Here is a 20,084-nt window from a genome sequence, read left to right on the forward strand (position 1 = left end):
GAGGATGGCTGGTACTGATGCATGGTGTCGGAAGTCCTGCTTGGTAAAGTTGTGAAATCCAGAGACCGTGGCTCAGTCCCTGACAAATAATGAAATGCTTGGACGTGCTGGAAGCCAGCAAACTCTGTAATTCAATTCCGACTGCGCACCGTGGAACAAATTTAAATGACCATGAAGCGGGCTCTCTGTGTGCATAATGAAAGGAAAAATCCAGCAAAAATTTGACCACTAATTACTGAAGTGGAAATCAAAAACATACAGAATGGCTGAAAACAATGATGCCATTTTGTCCCATTGCCCTCAAGGGAAGAGACTTGTACTATAAGACCCTCAGAAGAATCCTCGAAGAATGCAACCATCATTTTATGCAGAAGGTGGTGAATCTGTGGAATTCATTGTCAGAGTCATTTGTGGAAGCCTAGTCTTTACATATATTTAAAGAGGAGGTTGAGAGATTCTTGTTTGGTAAGCGTATTAAAGGTCACAGTGAGAAGGCAGAGGAATGAGACTGAGAGGGTTAATAAATCAGCCACGATGGAATGGCAGAGCAGACTAAATGTGCCAAGTAGCCAAATTCTGCTCCTATTTCTTATGGCTTATTTAATTTAATTTTTTATACATGTTGTTATTGTAGTTTATGGTTTTTTAAATATATTGTGTTCTGATGCTGCCACAAAATGACAACATACATGCCCCTTCACTTATCTGAATATCGTCTGCAAACCTGGCACAAAGTCATTGACTCCCTTATCCAAATCATTGACATACAAAGTAAAAAGAAGCAGTCCCAATACCAACCTCAGCAAACACCACCTTTCAGCAATCAAGCAGAATAGACTGCCTTTACTCTGACTCTTTGCCTCCTGCCAATCGGCCAATTCTCTATCCATGCAAGTACCTTTCTCATAAGCTCCTATGGGCTCTTATCTTGTTAAGCAGCCTCATGTGCAGCACCTTGTCAAAAGCCTTCTGAAAATCCAAGTACACAAAATCCACTGACTCTCCTTTGTCTATCCTGCTATTTCTCAAAGAAATTCCTTCCAGTTTAAGATGACGCTGGTGAGTCACAGTGACACTTTAGTGGCAACAAGCAAATCTACCAACTGCTCTATTAATCACGTTTTTTCTGGCTTGCAATCAGTAGCCTCTAACTTTCCTTTCGGAGTAGTGCTTTTGAAGTGCCTGTGCAACTTGGCATTTTTACGGTGGTCTGGGTGATTCTGTGAGCTGGAGTCTGAAAGGTGCAGTATGTTTGTGACAGCGTGGCGGGTACGGACTGAATCAATGCGGTGGGACCCGAGCCCGAGAGCGAGGAATGAGCTGAAGTTTGGCTGATTTACAGCACGGGATGTCGGAGTTCAATTCTGCCACCTACTGTCCGTCCTCCTCATAGAATGTGTGGGTTTCCTCTGGGTGATCCAGTTTCCTCCCATAGTCCAAAGACGTATCAGATAGGTTAATAGGTCATTGAAATTGCCCCATGATTAGGTTAGGGTTAATTGGGGTTCTGGGGTACAAAGGGCTGGAAGGGCCTACACCACACTGTACTGCTAAATAAATAAATAGATAACTAGAACGCTTGAGCTCAGCGTTGAACTGGGTCTCCAGTGCGGTGAGATAGCAACTCCAGTATCATCTGATTCTGGTCTTACCTCCCAGCGTCGCCCATGGATTCGATCGGCTCATTTCTCATTTTCCTGTCCTTCTCAGTGAGCTCGTGTCAACCAATAATTTGCTTGATTTTCTACTTGTGAATCAGTTAACACATTTCCATTAGTGGTGATGTTGCCTTTAAGATCTGAATTTGGGTACTTATAGTGACTGATAGTACGGAAGGGTTAACTACGGAGAGTAGTGAGTACCCAGAATGTACTGACAGAGGAACTGGGTGAGTAGTGTACGACTGGGGCATTTAGGATTCGTTTGGATCGGTACATGGATGGCAGGTTCTTCGAGGGCTATGGGCACAAATAGAGAGGTTGCTGTGGGTCAGCAAGGATCAGTTGGGTTGAAGGGCCTGTTTCTGTGTTATATAACTCTGCGACTCTCTCACCACATCTAACAAAGCCTAAAGACATGAGACTCTGCCAATACTGGCAATCCAGAATGCTGGAGTAACTCAACGTGGGTTTCCTCCAAGAGCACCAGTATCCTCCTACGCTCCAAGACATACGAGTTAGTGGGTTATTTGGTCACATGGGTGTAATTGGGCAACATGGGCGCTATGGGCAGAAGGGCCTCTTACTGGGATGTATCTGTAAGTTAAAAAAAATGAACCAGGGTCTGCAGAGAGAACAATCCAGGTTATTGTTATAGCTTACACATTATCAAGTTCAAGTCAAGTTTATTGTCATGTATACTGCCAAAGGAGACAATGTTTCTCTGGACCAGGATGTCAAACACAGTAGTGCACATAACACACAATAACTTAGAAAAGAAAGAATTAAATCTACAAATAAATTACACATACAGTAGATAAACTAAGTAAAGTATGTAAGTTAAGTTTCAGACTGAGGTCCTCTTCCCTAATTTTGAAAAGTTGTTTCTGTATGGGTGGTATTTAATTTAGTGAAGGATAACTCACAATATAATAAATTGATAAGATCGTAGTTGGACTTGTGATATTTGCAGTAATTTTTAATCTTTTCTCACTTCCTCTCCCTTCTGTTTCCACACGTTTGCTGCTAGTTGCTGCTATACGAACGGAACTGGCTGAACCGGTGGAAGATGGTGGTGTTACACGAAGGAGAAGGCACCATCACGAACGTGAAATGGAGAGGCAGCCTCATTGCATGGTCGAACAGTGCGGTAAGGAATCTGCTGCTTTCCAATAATGCACAGACATTTAAGGAATTATTAATAAAGAGTAAGAGGGCAAGTAAACTGGAGGTGTAAATCTGATTTCTCTTGTTCTTTTGTTTGTATCATCCGCAAACTTGGTCACAAAAACTATCAATTCCATCATCCAAATCATTGGTATGTCACATAAAAAGAATTAGTTGCAATGCAGACCCTTGTCTCTGGCAGCCAACTGGAAAAGACTCCCTTTATTCCCACTCTTTGCCTTCTGCCAATCAGTCACTGCGTTATTCATGCTAGAATCTTTCCTGTAATACCATGGGCTCTTGTTAAGCAGCCTCATGTGCGGCATCTTGTCAAAGGCCTTCTGAAAATCCAAGAACACAACATCAACCAATTCTCCTTTGTGTATCCTGCTTGTTATTTCCTCTAAGAATTCCAACATATTTTTCAGGCAAAATTTTCTCTTGATGAAACCAAGCTGACTACAGCCTATTTTATCATATACCTTGAGGTACCCCAAAACCACATCCTTAACAATCGACTCCAACATCTTCCCAATCACTGAGGTCAGACAAACTGGCCGATAGTTTCCTTTCTTCTGCCTCTCTGCCTTCTTGAAGAGTGGGGTGACATTTGCAATTTTCCAGTCCTCTAGAAGCATGGAAGAATCTATTGATTCTTGAAAGACTATTGCGAAGACTTGGTTCAAGTAATGAGTGAAGACCTTTGTCTTGCATGTGTCAATACAAATCATTTCATCATAACAATGTGTTGAGGTAGTACAAGGCAAAGCAATAACAGAGTACAGAATGAAGTGTTTCAGTTAATGAGAAAGTACCGTGCAGGTAAATAGTGAGGTATTCAACCATAACATGGTAGATTGTGAGGTCAAGTATCTATTTTATTGTATTAGTGGATCATTCTATAGTGTTACAGCCTCAGAATGGAGAGGTGTCCTTTTAGAATGGAGATGAGGAGGAATTTCTTTTAGCCAGAGAGTGGTGAATCTGTGGAATTCATTGCCACAGTCAGCTGTGGAGGCCAAGTCATTGGGCAGAGGTTGATAGATTCTTGATTAGTCCAAGCATGAAAGAAATCAGGGAGAAGGCAGGCAATTGGGGCTGAGGGACATGGATCAGCCATGATGAAATGGCGGAGCAGACTTGATGGGCCAAATAGCCTAATTCTGTTCCTGTACCTTATGGCCTTATGTTTATAATAGCAGGATAGAGTCTGCCCTTGAGCCTGGTGGTATGTATATTCAGGCTTTTGTATCTTCTGCCTGATGGAAGTGGGGAGAAGAGAGAATGTCCGGGATGGGTGAGTGGGCACTTTCATTATACTGACTGTTTTATCAAGGCCGTGAGGAGAATAACCAAAGTTCTGGCCAGGACACATGGAAGAAAGAATATGTTGTTTCCAAAGTTCCTGATTTTGATGGTGATATTTTTGCTTAGAGCCAGTGTACTCCTTGTGTATTTCTTGGGTATAATTAATGTGCACGTTAATATGTTCTTGATTAGTTGGGGCATCAAAGATTATGGGTTGAAGGCAGGAGAATGGGACAGAAGGGACAATAAATCAGCCATGATGGAATGGAGGAGCAGATCTGATGGGACAAATTGCCTATTTCTGTTCCTGTGTCTTAAGTTCTAAGAAAATCTTGGATATCTTGCATTTCAGGGAATGTGTTGCTAACACCAATTTCTACCGCGGGGAAGGAGATGAAGTTTTTTCGCCCCCTTCCATGTTTCCCAACTGTGTTACTCTCTGTTTAGGGTCTGAGATCCATAACTGAGCAACAATCAGTCGACATTTTGGGCTGACACCCTTCTTTGAAGGGTCTCGACCTGAAACATCAACTGTTTGTTCATTTCCATGGATGCTGCCTGATCTGCTGAGTTCCTCCTGCATTTTGTGTGTTGTTGCAGACTTTCTGGTGTTTATCAATAATTAAGAACATTTTGGAAACTTACTTTTCTTGGATGGAGGCTATTAATTATGCTGATTACTGGTCCTAAACATATTTCTTTATTTGAAATACCATGTTTTCAAAGAAGTATTTTAGAAAACTGGGAATTGACCTATCATCTTTATCCATGGGATATCAAGATTATGGTGAAGTCCTTCCATTCTGACAGGAACCATCTCCTCCGTGTGCCTAACTTTAATGGAAAATCACATTAAATTTGTCAAATTCTACTCAATCCATTTTCTAGGGAGTCAAGATATACGATGTCAGCTCAAAGCAGCGAATCACAAATATTGCTCGGGACAACACAGACTTCCGGCCGGATATGTATCTCTGCAGCCTGTGTTGGAAAGACAACCTAACGCTCATTATAGGTTGGGCAACATCTGTTAAGGTAAGTTCTACTTAACATCAAAGACAATTTTTTGAAGGGTTTTCTTTCATCCTGAATTATCAAGATGGATCAGTTCAGGTAGCAATCGTAATTTTGTTCTAATGTTTTAATAGTTTTGAGTTGAATAATGGTTCATGTATTTCTGATTCAGAATGTGATTTAGTTATTGTTGTACATTGAAACCTATAGTGGAATGCGTTAACAATCAACACACCCGAGGATGTTGCTGGGGACAGCCCACAATGTCACCACACAGATGGCGCCAAAACAGCATGCCATCGGAAGAACAACAAGCCCTTCTCCTCCCACACAGCCAGAAACCCATACACACGGACAGTCCTCCAACTCCAGGCTTTGTCCATCGGGCTTCAACTTCTGATCCACCTTCTGGTTCAGACCTGTGGTGGCAACTCCAGGCTCGAACTTCAGGCGCACCGATTCACTGGCTCTTGTGCCGCCTGCTTGCACGGAAATCTGATCCTAGATAGTCTGCGAACACGGAGTAGACTCTGGATTTCCTTCGTCCATTGCCCAAGTTACTAACCTTTGAACACGGAAGTTTTAGTGTTATCGTGGGGAAGACATCTTTTGCTGTTCCCCTCTGAGTACCCAGTTGAGCGAAGCACAGGAGAATGTTTGAATCTACTCTTTTTTTTACTAATGACATTGTTTGTTACGGGAATGTACACTCAATGGCTACTTTATTAGGTTCAGGAGATACTGAACAAAATGACCACAGAGTGTATATATCTGTGGTCTTCTGCTGTTGTAGCCCATCTGTTTCAGTTTTCAACGTGTGTGCTCAGAGATGTTCTCCTCCACTACACCACTGTTGTAATGCATGGTTATCTGAGCCTTCCTGTCAGCTTGAACCAGTCTGTCCATTCTCCTCTGACCTGTCTCATTAACAAGGGGCTTTTGCCCACAGAATTGCTGCCAACTGTATGTTTTTTTGTTTTTCGCACCATTCTCTGTAAACTCTAGAGACTGTTGTGTGTGAAAAATCCCAGAGGATCAGCAGTTTCTGAGATACTCAAACCACCCTGTCTGGCACCAACAATCATTCCATGGTGAAAGTCACTTAGATCACATTTCTTCCCATTCTGGTTTTTGGTCTGAACAACAACTGAACCTCTTGACCATGTTGGCATGCTTTTATACATTGAGCTGCTGCCACATGATTGGCTGATTTGATATTTGCATTAATGAGCAGGCGTACCTAATAAAGTGGCTGCGGAGTATGGGTAAGTTTAATAATTTAATAGATTACTTATTAGAGAATGATGTAATCCAAATTAATTGTTCCTGCAGATTAGTGGAGAAATTAGAGGGCAAGTTGGAGTCTTAAGGTTTGAAGGCCAGCGATGTGAACGTGGAACATCCACAGACCTATCCTTTATATCAGGTTAGCAGATCAGTGTGGATGAGGGCTGGTGGCCCAACAGAGTCAGTGACCTGTCAGCTGGTTCTGGAGCATTTATGAATCAGTGAGACCGGAGTTCAAGGCCTGCTGTTCGGTGATCATGATCGGCGGGTCCTAGAGTTGATGCTGATGATCGAGGCCAAGGGTCAAATCAGGAGCCTGGAAGTCAAGGTCTGTTGGCTGGAGCTCTGCGAGTCTGCTGGGGTACCTGAAGGCCTGATGTTTGCAAGTTTGCAAGTCCTCATCCAAATCCGAGTGTTGGAGGCCAAAGAAGACAGTCTGACCTGGGGGTTAGAGAACTATGTATGTGTGTGGGTGCGAGGGAGGAACAGGGCTTGTTTTGCTGTTGTTATCTTGCTACTTGTGTTCTGTGCTGTCCTGCAGAGCATTGTGGGTATGCTATGTTGGCACCGGAATGTGTGGCAACACTTGCGGGCATCGAGTGTGTTGGTTATTAACACAAACAACACATTTCACTGTATATTTCAATATACACACAATGAGTAAACGTCAATCTTAAATCTTGTAATATTTTTCAAAGGGTTTCTGTTAATGAATCTTATTGCTATGATTATTAACATGGGTATATCCCTAGAATGTGACATAAAGCCATTATTGTGTGCTTTTGTATCTGTTTAAAGTTCAAACAATTTGTTTGAAACATAGACCCATGGACAGAGCTGCAGCAAGTAACAGCATCCTCTTATCAGGAGCAGCATTTCAATTTTAAAAATACCTTGTTTCTTTTTTCAGGTATGTGTTGTGAAGGAACGTGATCCAACTGATTTAAGAGACTTGCCCAATCGTTACGTTGAAATTGGTAAGATTTCTCTCAAATCACTGGTTTGTTTTGATGTGTTCAAGATATCCGTGTGAAATAATAACTGTTTCAATAGCCAGCACACATATTGTGATGTAGTAACACATTCTCAACAACATGGAAGTCCCCTGAATGATTTTTAAAAAATCATTAAAATAGTGTTAGTGTCATTTTTGATGAGTTCTGTCAGGATTTCCATGTCCATTTCTACTCTATGCGAGTTGATAGGGTGGTTAAGAATGCATATGGCCTTTTGGTCTTCATTAATTGGGGATGTGAGTCCAAGAACTGCCATGTAATGTAGCTCTGTAAACCCCGGTTAGACCTCTCTTGGAATATTGAACTCAGTTCTGGTCAAAGAGGAAGTTTTAGAGAGGGTGGAGAGGAGAAGGATTAAGAAGGGAGCCATAATGAGCAATGGAAAAAGAGAAAAGATGGAGAGAGAGAGAGAAAATATCTTAAGTTAGAGAAATCAATGTTCATGCCATCAGGTTGGAGGCTACCCAAATGGAATATGAGGTGCTGCTTCTCTAAGCTGAGAGTGGCTTCATCGTGGCGTAGAGGAGGCCGTACACCAACATGTTGGAATAGGAATGGGGAGTGGAATTAAGATGGTTAGCTATCTTTACAATGCTTCCTTTGAACTACATGTAACAATTTCTAATGTCTAGATCTTCCCACCGTCACATCCACAATGCAATGGGGTGTTAACTGGATTCATGCCTATTTAGACAACTAGTTAAGTGCCTTTTTCCTGGTCTGTCTGGTCTTCATTTTACTGTTCTGAGCTGCTTTTAAAATTTAATCTACAATGCATATTCAGATCTGAAGGTTGGTCGCTGACGTCTATATTCGCCATATGTCCTAATCCCAAAAACGCCCAAACAGACCTGAATGGAGCTGAGAGAGGTGGCGAATAGGCAGGTGTAGCACTTGTGTCTCTTGTATGAATAAGTGCCAGGAGGGAGATTGGTGGGGAGGGGTGAATGGACAAGGGAATTACAGAGGGAGCATTCCCTGCAGAAAACGGAGAGTGGTGGGGGGGATGTGTTTATGGTAGGATTGGAGAGTGGGGGGGGGAATGTGTTTAGTGGTAGGATCCCAATAAAGATAGCAGGTTGCAGAGAGTGATGTGCTGGATACAGAGTGACATGTGGGGTGGTAAGGACAAGGGGAACTCTGTCCCTGTTGAGGTGGCGGAAGGATTTCAGTAGATAGTCAGTCTCCAGAGATGACTCAGAGATCAAGGAAGAGGAGAGAAGTGTCAGAAATGGACCAAGTAAATTTGAGGGCAGAATGGATGTTGGAAGCAAAGTTAATGAAATTCATGAGCTCATCACCAATGCAGTCATAAAAGTAGTGCAGGAAGAGTTGGGCAGCTTTGGCAGGGAAGACTTGGAACATAGACTGTTCTACATAACCAACAGAAAGGGCAGGCATAGCTGAGATGCAGGTATGCGGGTGCCCATGGCTACATCTTGGATCTGGAGAAAGTGGAATGAGCTGAAGTCGAAATTGGTGAGAGTGAGGACCAGTTCCACCAGACGGAGGAGGAAAGTGGTGGAAAGGAACTGGTTAGGTCTGTTGTCTAGAAAGAAGCAGAGAGTTTTAAGGCCTTCCTGAGGAGAATAGAAGTGTGTAGGTACTTTCCTCCAATCACCTTAAGGTTATGACGCCACACATTAGCCATTTCTGCTCTGGGATAAAGGTGCTGGCTGTCCACTCTATCTAAGCCTCTTTTGTGTAAGTGGTCATTCTTGTTCTGTATCTATTGCATAAGAAATGAGAGAATACAACATTCAACAAATACCTTTCAGTTCCAAGCTTTTTATGTCATTGTACGTCACCAAAAGCTGTACCACAAAGTTCTTACTGTTGATAAAATGCTCGGAATTAAATGCAAACAGTTGAATAAACTCTAACAATTTCTACAGATGTACAGTGGAGAGCATTCTTCAAAGTACTTATCGTCATTATCATCATTATGTGCTATGTCATATGACATGGGCGATCGTAGTGTTTCCATGACTGTGATTGCTCTTTTTACAGGCATGGTTTGCCATTGCCGCCTTCTGGGCAGTGTCTTTACAAGACAGGTGACCCCAGCCATTATCAATACTCTTCAGAGATTGTCTACTAGGCATCAATGGTCGCATAACCAGGACTTGTGATATACACCAGCTGTTTTATGATCATCCACTACATGCTCCCATGGCTTCACGTGGCCCTGATCGGGGAGGGTGGGTGGGGGTTGCTAAGTAGGTGCTACACCTTGTTCAAGGGTGACATGCAGGCTAATTGAGGGAAGGGGTACCTTACACCTCCTTTGTTAGATACTGATTTCCACCCCGTCACCTGTACTAAGTACATATATGTCGTCATGTACTACCCACAGGGCATTCACAGTAAATACAAAGAAAGACAGTAGAACCAATGAAAAACTGCACACAACCAAAGTGCAAAAGAGGGCACATTGTGTAAGAGAAAAAAAAGTAATAAATTAATAAATATTGAGAACATGAGTTGGAGAGTCCTAGAAAGTGAGGAATCTTGAGGTGAGTGAAGTTATCCACACTGGATGGTTGAAGGGAAAGAACTGTTCCTGAACTTGGTAGTTAGGGACCTAATGCTCATGTACCTTTTTCCTGATGGCAGTGGCAAGATTAGAGCATGATCTGGCTCCTTGATGATAGAGGTTGTTTTCCTTGTAGATGTGGTCAATGGTGAGGAGTACTTTACCTGTGATGGACTGGGCTGTATCCACCATTTTTTGAAAGGTTTTCTATTCAAGGGCATTGGTGTTTCCACACCAGGCTGTGAGGCAGCCAGTCAATATACTCTCCGCCACATATCTATAGAATTTTGTCAAAGTCTTAGATGACATGTCGAATCTTTGCAAATTTCTAAGAAAGTAGAGGCACTGCCGTACTTTCTTCGTTATGGCACTTACATGCTGGAGGTTGGATAGAAACTCCAAAATGATAGTTACTGATCCTCTCTTCCTCTGATCCCCCGAAGAAGATTGACTGGTTGCTTTTTATTTATTCATTTACAGGATGTGGGTGTCGCCAGCTAAGCCAGCTTTTATTGCCCATCCCTAGTTGCCCTTGAGAAGGTGGTGATGAGCTGCCTTCTTGAACCACTGCAGTCCCTGAGGTGTAGCTTCACTGTGGTGTAGAGTCTGCAGTGCAGAGTATTGTAAGAGTCTTCAGAAGATTGTGGACTCAGCCATCAGGGGCACAAGCCTCCTCACAATTAAGGACATGGAACATAGAATAATGTTGTGCCAGCCAGTTTACCTAAGATCAATTGGTCCTTCCCTCTCATAAAACCCTCCATTTTTCTATCATCCGAGTACCTATCTAAGAGTCTCTTAAATGCCCCTAATGTATCTGCCTTCATCACCACTCCCGGCAGGCATTCCATGCATCCAGGGTAAATACAAGATCAAGCTAGCCAATAAAAAGACAATCACAATTTTTTTTTTGAATACATAAAGATTGAGAGGCTAAAGTGGACATTGGATTGCTGGAAAATGATACTACAGAGATGGCTCCAGTGAACAGAGAAATGGCAGAGTAATTGCAGAGGTATTTGCGTCAGTCTTCTTATTGGAAGACGCCACATTCATTGGAAGTGCTGGATTTCTGTGCTCTGCTCTGCAGTAGTTCTCTGGATATTTCATTAATAAATCATTGGAAACATTCTTTTTTCCTCCCCCGCTGATATACTCAAAATTGATTTCTGGATATGAATAGTCTTTAACTGGGTTCTGAACGTATTTCAGAGTGATTCAGCACATCCCTCAGAATTATATTTTGTTCAAAACACAGACCTGCATGGAATTATGGACTGCAAACTCTAGAGTTCAAAGAAGGAATGCATAAATGCTACGTTCATAAGCACAAATTTTCAAGTTCAAGTTCAAAGTTCTTTGATTATCATTCATTCATACACACGTTGCCAAACAAAACAACGTTTCTTCTGATCAAGGTGCACAGCTCATTACATCATGCACACAACACATAGAGTAATGTGACCATAAAGGGCAGGGGGTTACAGCCTGTTATGCCGCTGGCATTGAGGGCAGCAAAGGTCCTCCATCTTTCTCTGTCCATCCCATCTCACAGATATAGAAAGATTCTGAGAGATCTGAGAGACAGCACCTATGCAGAGGAACAAACAATCAACTTATGTTTAAAAATATACCTGTCTCTAAACTTATACAAATTATGATTTTCCACTATTTCTCCTGCCTTAATCGTATGTGCATGTTTGATGATACTTTGTTCTTTGACAAGTTTGAAACTGTTTAGATTTGGATTTATTTGTCACACATCCATCGAAACAAACAACGAAATGTGTCATTTGAGTATCGACCAAAGCACTCAAGGATGTGCTTGGGCAGCCTGCAAGGGACAACACACACTCCAGTGCCAGCATAGCGTGTCCACAACGCTCTGTAGGAAAGCGCAGAACGCACCAAGCGAAAAAGCAACAATAGCAAGCCGCGTTTCTCCCTCCCTCGTGGAGACTCACAGACACAGGCTCTTGCATTCAGGCCTTGACATCTGGACTTCCAATCGGCCTTTGGGCTTCAGTCTGGATCTCCAACCAAACTTCAGGCCTCGATCCAGTCCTCCGATCGACCTTCAGGCCTCGATCCAGTCCTCCGATCGACCTTCAGGCCTTGATCCTGTCCTCCGATCGGCGTTCAGGCCTCGATCCTGTCCTCCGATCGGCGTTCAGGCCTCGATCCTGTCCTCCGATCGGCGTTCAGGCTTCGATCCAGTCCTCCGATCGACCTTCAGGCCTCGATCCAGTCCTCCGATCGACCTTCAGGCCTCGATCCTGTCCTCCGATCGACCTTCAAGCCTCGATCCAGTCCTCCGATCGGCGTTCAGGCCTCGATCCAGTCCTCCGATCGACCTTAAGCCCTCGATCCAGTCCTCCGATCGGCGTTCAGGCCTCGATCCAGTCCTCCGATCGACCTCAAGGCCTCGATCCAGTCCTCCAATCGGCGTTCAGGCCTCGATCCAGTCCTCCGATCGACCTTCAGGCCTCGATCCAGTCCTCCGATCGACCTTCAGGCCTCGATCCAGTCCTCCGATCGACCTTCAGGCCTCGATCCAGTCCTCCGATCGACCTTCAGGCCTCGATCCAGTCCTCCGATCGACCTTCAGGCCTCGATCCAGTCCTCCGATCGACCTTCAGGCCTCGATCCAGTCCTCCGATCGACCTTCAGGCCTCGATCCAGTCCTCCGATCGACCTTCAGGCCTCGATCCAGTCCTCCGATCGGCGTTCAGGCCTCGATCCAGTCCTCCGATCGACCTTCAGGCCTCGATCCAGTCCTCCGATCGACCTTCAGGCCTCGATCCAGTCCTCCGATCGACCTTCAGGCCTCGATCCAGTCCTCCGATCGACGTTCAGGGTTCAAACTGGATCTCCGATTGGCAGTCAGGCTACGATCCAGACCACCCCTATATTTTTTCTCACCCCTTACTTGGTTTACTGATTGTGAAAATTATTTAATGTTTGCCCTGCCCTGTATTGATGACGATATGGCTCCTGCCCATTTCGCTGGTGGACAGAGAAGGCCCTCCATCTCTGGTGGTGTTCATGGCTTCCTTCATTGTGCCGGTAGCTTCCTCTCGGTTTTCACCCGTCGTCCCAGGCAGAGACTCGGGAAGACCGACACCCTCAGATGCAGGAGGATTCTTCATTGCTGGTTCTGTAGCAGTTTTGTTTTACCTGTCGGGGTTGCTAGTCCTGAGCTGAAGCCCTAAGCCTGGAGGACCAGCAGAAGACTCATAGTGACTTTGAGCTTAAGTCATCACCTGATTATTCGTGAGAATCTCACCCCCCCCCCCCAACTTTATCAGCAGAGAAGAAGCATGATGCTGTAACCAGGTTGGCTTCAAAGCCATCAGAGCCAAAATCACTGCATTTCACTAACTGTGCAAGGACAGAAGAAGAAGGAAAGAAATGATGATTAATAAATATATATCAAGAACATGGAGAGTGCTTGAAAATGAGTCTCTCTGTTATGGGAACAGTTCAGTGATGGGGTGAGTGAAGTTAGCCCTTCTGATATACGATCCCTCTCAAGTCAAGTCATTTTTTATTCTCAATTCAACCATAACTGCTGGTACAGTACACAGTAAAAATGAGACAACGTTTTTCAGGACCATGGTGCTACCTGAAACAATACAAGAATTATACTGAACTACGTAAACCTCCATTCTCCTGCCTTTTTCCCGTAACCCTGGCTAATGAAGAACTTACCAACCTTTGCTTTAAATATATCCAATTACTTGGCCTCGACAGCCACCTGTGTTAATGAATTCCACAGATTCACCACCCTCTGGCCAAAGAAAATTCTCCTCATCTCTGTTCTAAAGGAACACACTGAGGCTGAGCCCTGTGGTCCTAGCGCAGGGGTGGGCAAACCTTTTGACTTGTGGGCCACAAAGGGTTCTAAAATTTGACAGGGGGGCCAGACCAGGAGCAGATGGACGGAGTGTTTTGGTAATACACCTCATAAAAGAAAATAAAATATCATGGGATATGTAGAAAACATATGCTTTAATTTCAATTGAAAATGAACAAATGCATTACGACAAAATATCTGTCTTTGAAGTCCCATGGTATTTAGCTACTTATTGAGATGTCTTTTAAAACACTGAAAATTAAATGAATAAAATACAGCTTTTTTTAATAGTAACAGTTATTATTTTAAAGCACTGAAAATTCTGTTATCCTTCAAGATATTATCATCATCACTCTCCTCCTGACTGTCTTTATTTCAAAAACGGAAGGAGATGCAGGTCTACTTGTCCTGCTCCTTCTTATTCAATTGTCCCCTGTGCCAAAACTCAACAACGACCCGCACAAAGACAGAACAGTGAAAGCGCGCCAGTATGCGGAGCGCGTTATTTGATCTGGAGCACATTTTTTATTTTGAGAACGTACGTGCACCTGCGCACTACTCCTGTCCATCACTTAACAGAAATGACATGTAACATGTAAGGCTTATTGAAAAAAATATTTTCAAATTCATTTTTTACATAACACAACGAAGAAACTTATTTTTAATTTCAGTGGGAACAGTGTTGTTGGTCTCCCTTTTTAGCCAGCGCATCAAAGTCTGGATTTAGTTTTGTTGTGGCGATTCTCAGGATGGACCTGAGGTGTTGGTCAGTTAACTTGGATCTGTGGCTGGCTTTGTTGATGTTCATGACGCTGAACGCCTGTTCACACAAATAGGTCGAGCCGAACAAAGAGTAAAGCGCAAATGTGGAGTAATACGCTGCACCTCAACAAAGGTCAATGTATATAGAGTGCGTCATCTATTGGGAAAACACCAGAATTGCGGGGGAAAAAAAGTTAACAAGGTTTATTAATATAATTTCATCAAGTTCTGTGGGCCGGATTAAAAAGCTTAACGGGCCGCATATGGCCCGCAGGCCGTAGTTTGCCCATGCCTGTCCTAGACTCTCCCGCTGTAGGAAACATCCTCTCTATGTTAACTCTATCAATGCCTTTCAGTATTTGATAGGTTTCAATGAGCTTGCCCCCCACCCTCATTTTTCTAAACTCCAGTGAGTACAGGCCCAGAGCCATTAGATGCTTCTCTCAATGGTTGCTGCAAGAAGGCATTTCCCAGGTGATGTGGATTGTGAAAACCATCCTGCTGTTCTGTTTTGTGCTGCATGGAGGTACTTATCTAAAACTATTAAGATGGCATTTGGTATAAGCTTCCCTGGGAAGCTAGGATTCCACAGTTGCTGAGTGGTTTTATTCCTGTAGAAATACTTACTTCTCTTGCTGACAAACATTGCAAGGTGCCAGTTGATAATGCAGTTCAAATTTTAAAGTACCCTGTTTGAGTCCCATGAAGCAATCTCCTCATAGAAACAGAGGATGTGTTTGGTTCCCCTACAATTCAGTACAGCTAAGTGGAAATGATATTGATTTCCTCTTAAAACTGAAAAGTGGCATTTCTTCAAAGGGAGTAACTACAGCGCTCTCTACAGGCCTCATGTTATAAAGTGTCATTTGAACAATATTTTTTAAAAACTTGATTGCATACAGTAAATTAAATAATAATTGAAAAATAATAAAGTACCTAGGCATGTTTCAGAATATAATACATTTGCTCAATTTCTAAGAGATTTCCTCTTTTCTGAAAGGAGATTAGAACTGACAGAGACAGTACATTTCTATCAAGTCGGCATATTAGCATAGTCGTTAACACGATGCTACTACAGTGCCAGTGACCCAGGTTCAATTCTCACCGCTGTCTGAGGGAAGGTTGTATTTCCCTACAGCTCGTGGTCTCAATGTTGATTGCTTATTTATTTAATTCTTTCTCCTTTTTTTTATTTGCTCAGTTTGTTGTCCTTATATATGTATTTCCTCCTCTGTGTGTGTGTGTGTGTGTGTGTGTGTGTGTGTGTGTGTGTGTATATATATGTGCACACACACACACACACATGCACACACGCACACACACACACACCCCTGTATTTGTCAACATGGAATGGAGGGCAAGTTTGTAACTCTGGCGGAAGTAAAGGATATTGGGAATGGTGAAGGTGTAGTGCCACGGCAGGGGGTGGATGTGGGACAGATGACATGGAAGGAGACCAGGCGCAGTCATTTGATTCCAAGCATTTGGTTTATTGATCATTACAAAACGTCTCTCTGGTGCTTCCTGCTCCCTCCCCTCTCCCTTCCCCTTTTCCTGACCATGATTCCCCCCTCCCTGCCCTCTTCCCACTCTAGAGACCATATCAGGTCTCATTCACATATGTCATGAAATTTGTTTTTTTCCCAGCAACAGTACAGTGCAATACATAAAATAACTACAGTATAACTATATGTATGATAATAAATTTACTTTGACCTTTGAACCTTGTTTCCCACTTTCTGCTCGGGCTTCCTCCCACATTCCAAAGATGTACGGGTTAGTAGGTTAATCAGTCAGATGAGTTTAATTGGTCAGCATAGGCTCATTGATTTGGAAGAGTCTGTTACGGAGCTGTATTTGTAAATAAAATTAAAATAAAGTCAAATGCCATTGCAGAGTCCCATCACTTATGTCTCATTGGTCCACATTTTAAAGTACTGTTTCCAGTATTCATTATCAAGCTAAAAACACCAACAAGATCATGTTTTAAGCAAGCTTCTGATAATGTCTTCCTTGCCTCTTTACTGTACGAAAGAAACTCTGATGTCTAATGTTTCCTTTTCTTTCAGTGTCTGCCTTTGAATCGGAGTTTTACATCTGTGGACTTGCACCCCTCGGTGAACGTCTTGTCCTCCTAATGTATGTGAAGGAATCCTTGGAGCAGAAGGTAATGGCATATTCAAAACATCGTGTATTAACAATCAGTATATCTAAAGCAGAGGTTGACACTTTCTTGATTAGTAAGGACATGTAAACATAGAAAACCTACAGCACAATACAAGCCCTTCGGCCCACAAAGTTGTGCCGAACATGTTCCTACTGTAGAAATTACTAGACTTCCCCATAACCCTCTATTTTTTTAAGCTCCATGTACCCATCTAAAAGTCTCTTAAAAGACCCTATCGTATCCACCTCCACCACCGTTGCCAGCAGCCCATTCCACACACTCACCACTCTCTGAGTAAAAAACATACCGCTGACATCTCCTCTGTACCTACTCCCTGGCACCTTAAACCTGTGTCCTCTTGTGGCAACCATTTCGGCTCTGGGAAAAAGCCTCTGACTATCCACACAATCAATGCCTCTCATCATCTTATACACCTCTATCAGGTCATCTCTCATCCTCCGTCACTCCAAGGAGAAAAGGCCAAGTTCACTCAACCTATTCTCATAAGGCATTCTCCCCAATCCAGGCAAAGTAAATCTCCTCTGTACCCTTTCTATGGTTTCCACATCCTTCCTGTAGTGAGGCAACCAGAACTGAGCACAGTACTCCAAGTGGGGTCTGACTAGGGTCCTATATAGCTGCAACATTTCCCCTCGGCTCCTAGGTTCAATTCTGTGATTGATGAGGGCCAGTACACCATACACCTTCTTAACCACAGAGTCAACCTGCACGGCTGCTTTGAGGGTCTTATGGACTCGGACCCCAAGATCCCTCTAATCTTTCACACTGCCAAGAGTCTTACCATTACTGCTATATTCTGCCATCATATTTGACCTACTATAATGAACCACTTCACACTTAACTGGGTTGAACTCCATCTGCCACTTCTCAGTCCAGTTTTGCATCCTATCAATATCCCACTGTAACCTCTGACAGCCCTCCACACTATCCACAACACCCCCAACCTTTGTGTCATCAGCAAACTTACTAACCCATCCCTCCACTTCCTCATCCAGGTCATTTATAAAAATCACAAAGAGTAAGGGTCCTAGAACAAATCGCTGAGACACATCACTGGTCACCGACCTCCATGCAGAATATGACCCATCTACAACCACTCTTTGCCTCCTGTAGGCAAGCCAGTTCTGGATCCACAAAGCAATGTGGATCCCATGCCTCCTTACTTTCTCAATAAGCTTTGCATGGGGTCCCTTATCAAATGCCTTGCTGAAATCCATATACACTACATCTACGGCTCTACCTTCCTCAACGTGTTTAGTCACATCCTCAAAAAATTCAATCAGGCTCATAAGGCACAACATCAAAGACTACTGTAACAGGGCAGGAGAATAGGGTTGAGAGGGAAAATATATCAGCTATGATGGTGCAGACTCAATGCGGGCCAAATGATATATCTAGAGTGCCTAAGACTTTTGCACAGTACTGTATTTGTCAATGTGGAGCGGAAATCAAGTTTGTAAATCTGGCGGGAGCAAAGGATGTTGGGAATGGTGAAGATGGAGTTCTGCAGGGAGGTTGTGGGACAGGTAGGAGGGAAAGAGTGCCAGGAGTTGGCTGTGGTGTGGGATCAAATGCACCCAGCAATGAGGCTCCAGGCAAGGTCATTTGATTCCAAGCAAGTGCTTTATTGATCATTACCGAATGCCTCTCTGGTGCTTCCCACTCGCTTCCCCTTTTCCCAACCATGATTCCCCTCTCCCTGCCTCCTTCCCACTCTCAGCCCACAATAGAGACCCATATCAGAATCAGGTTTATCATCACTCGCAGATGCCATGAAATCACGTTTGTAGTTTTTTTCTTTTGTGGCAGCAGTACAAAAGACAGTGCAATACTTAAATTACTACAGTACTGTGAAGAAGTCTTAGGCACCCTGTCTATATATATTTATGTGCCTAATTCTTTTGCACAATGCTGTATGTCTTACGGTCTCAAGGCTGTGCAATTAATGGAAGAGTTTATCCCTAACGGTGCAAACCTTTTTATCTTTTTCTTCCTTCTCCCCTACATCTTCAGTCTGAGCGCTCCCCTTCTGTCACCTGCCTATCCTCCCTCACACACTGTCTCCTAGATTTCTCTATTTGTGAACTAACCTCCTCTCTCCTAGTCTCTTCAATTTGATTCCCACCCCCCAACCATTCTAGCTCAAACTCTCCCCAGTAGCCTTCACAAATCTCCCGGCCAGGATATTGGTCGCCCTAGGATTCAAGTGCAACCCATCCTTTTTGTACAGGCCACACCTGCCCCAAAAGAGGTCCCAATGATCCAGAAACTTGAATCCCTGTCCCCTGCTCCAATCCCTCAGCCACGCATTTATCCTCCACCTCATTCCATTCCTACTCTCACTGTTGCGTGGCACAGGCAGTAATCCCGAGATTACTACCTTTGCGGTCCTTCTTCTTAACTGCCTTCCTAACTCCCTATACTCTCCTTTCAGGACCTCTTCCCTTTTCCTACTGATGTCATTGGTACCTATATGTACCACAACCTCTGGCTTCTCACCATCCCACTTCAGGATATCTTGGACGCGATCAGAAACATCCCGGGCCCTGGCACCAGGGAGGCAAACTACCATCCGGGTCTCCTGACTGCGTCCACAGAATTGCCTGTCTGACCCCCTAACTATCGAGTCCCCTATTACGACTGCCTTCCTCTTCCTTTCCCTACCCTTCTGAGCTGCAGGGCCTGACTCTGCGCTGGAGGCACGGCCACTGTCTCCACCCCCCCCCCCCCCCCCAATAGTACTCAAACAGGAGTACTTATTGTCAAGGAGTACAGCCATTACGGTCCCTCAGGAACTGCAGCTCGGCGCACCTGGCTCAGATGTGGACTTCTGGGAGGTTAGGATTCTCCAGGACCTCCCACATCCGACAGTGAGAACAACAAGCTGTCCTCACACTCATACTTCCCCTTTCCTCAAATAACAGGAAAAACTGAAACCTAAACCTACCTTGCCTCGCCCGTTTCTGCCTACACCCGTTGAGCCCAAGCCCTTCAGCCTTCACTCTGCTCCCGGCTCACTCCGCTGCCCGCTGTCTAAGGCTGTGTTCCTTTAAAATCTTCCACTCCTCACTGCCCGACGTCACACACCCGTGCAGTCCCGCCTCTCTTAACTTCGATGAGAAGAAGAAAATATCAACATGGCTCCCGCCGCACTCCCGTTCTGATCCTCTGACTTTCTCCTCCAAAAAAGTAACACCATGCTTCACGGTAGGGATGGTGTGTTTTTGATGATGTGCGGTGTCCGGCTTACACCAAACATAAAGTTTAGTTTGATGACATAAAAGTTCAATTT

At 43.9% G+C, this 20,084-nt stretch overlaps 1 protein-coding gene across 2 annotated transcripts in view; it reads left to right on the plus strand.

Annotated features, from left to right (window-relative positions):
- Positions 1 to 20,084, plus strand: part of vps41 (VPS41 subunit of HOPS complex) — a 217,226-nt gene that overhangs the window by 119,787 nt on the left and 77,355 nt on the right. For both annotated transcript variants that reach the window (XM_059984628.1, XM_059984635.1), the window contains exons 8-11: positions 2,689 to 2,808; positions 5,022 to 5,168; positions 7,345 to 7,411; positions 16,674 to 16,771. In XM_059984628.1, the coding sequence (XP_059840611.1) occupies positions 2,689 to 2,808; positions 5,022 to 5,168; positions 7,345 to 7,411; positions 16,674 to 16,771 (432 nt within the window). The remainder of the gene's footprint in view (positions 1 to 2,688; positions 2,809 to 5,021; positions 5,169 to 7,344; positions 7,412 to 16,673; positions 16,772 to 20,084) is intronic.

The sequence above is a fragment of the Hypanus sabinus genome, chromosome 1, assembly GCF_030144855.1.
Source record: "Hypanus sabinus isolate sHypSab1 chromosome 1, sHypSab1.hap1, whole genome shotgun sequence".
NCBI lineage: Eukaryota > Metazoa > Chordata > Chondrichthyes > Myliobatiformes > Dasyatidae > Hypanus > Hypanus sabinus.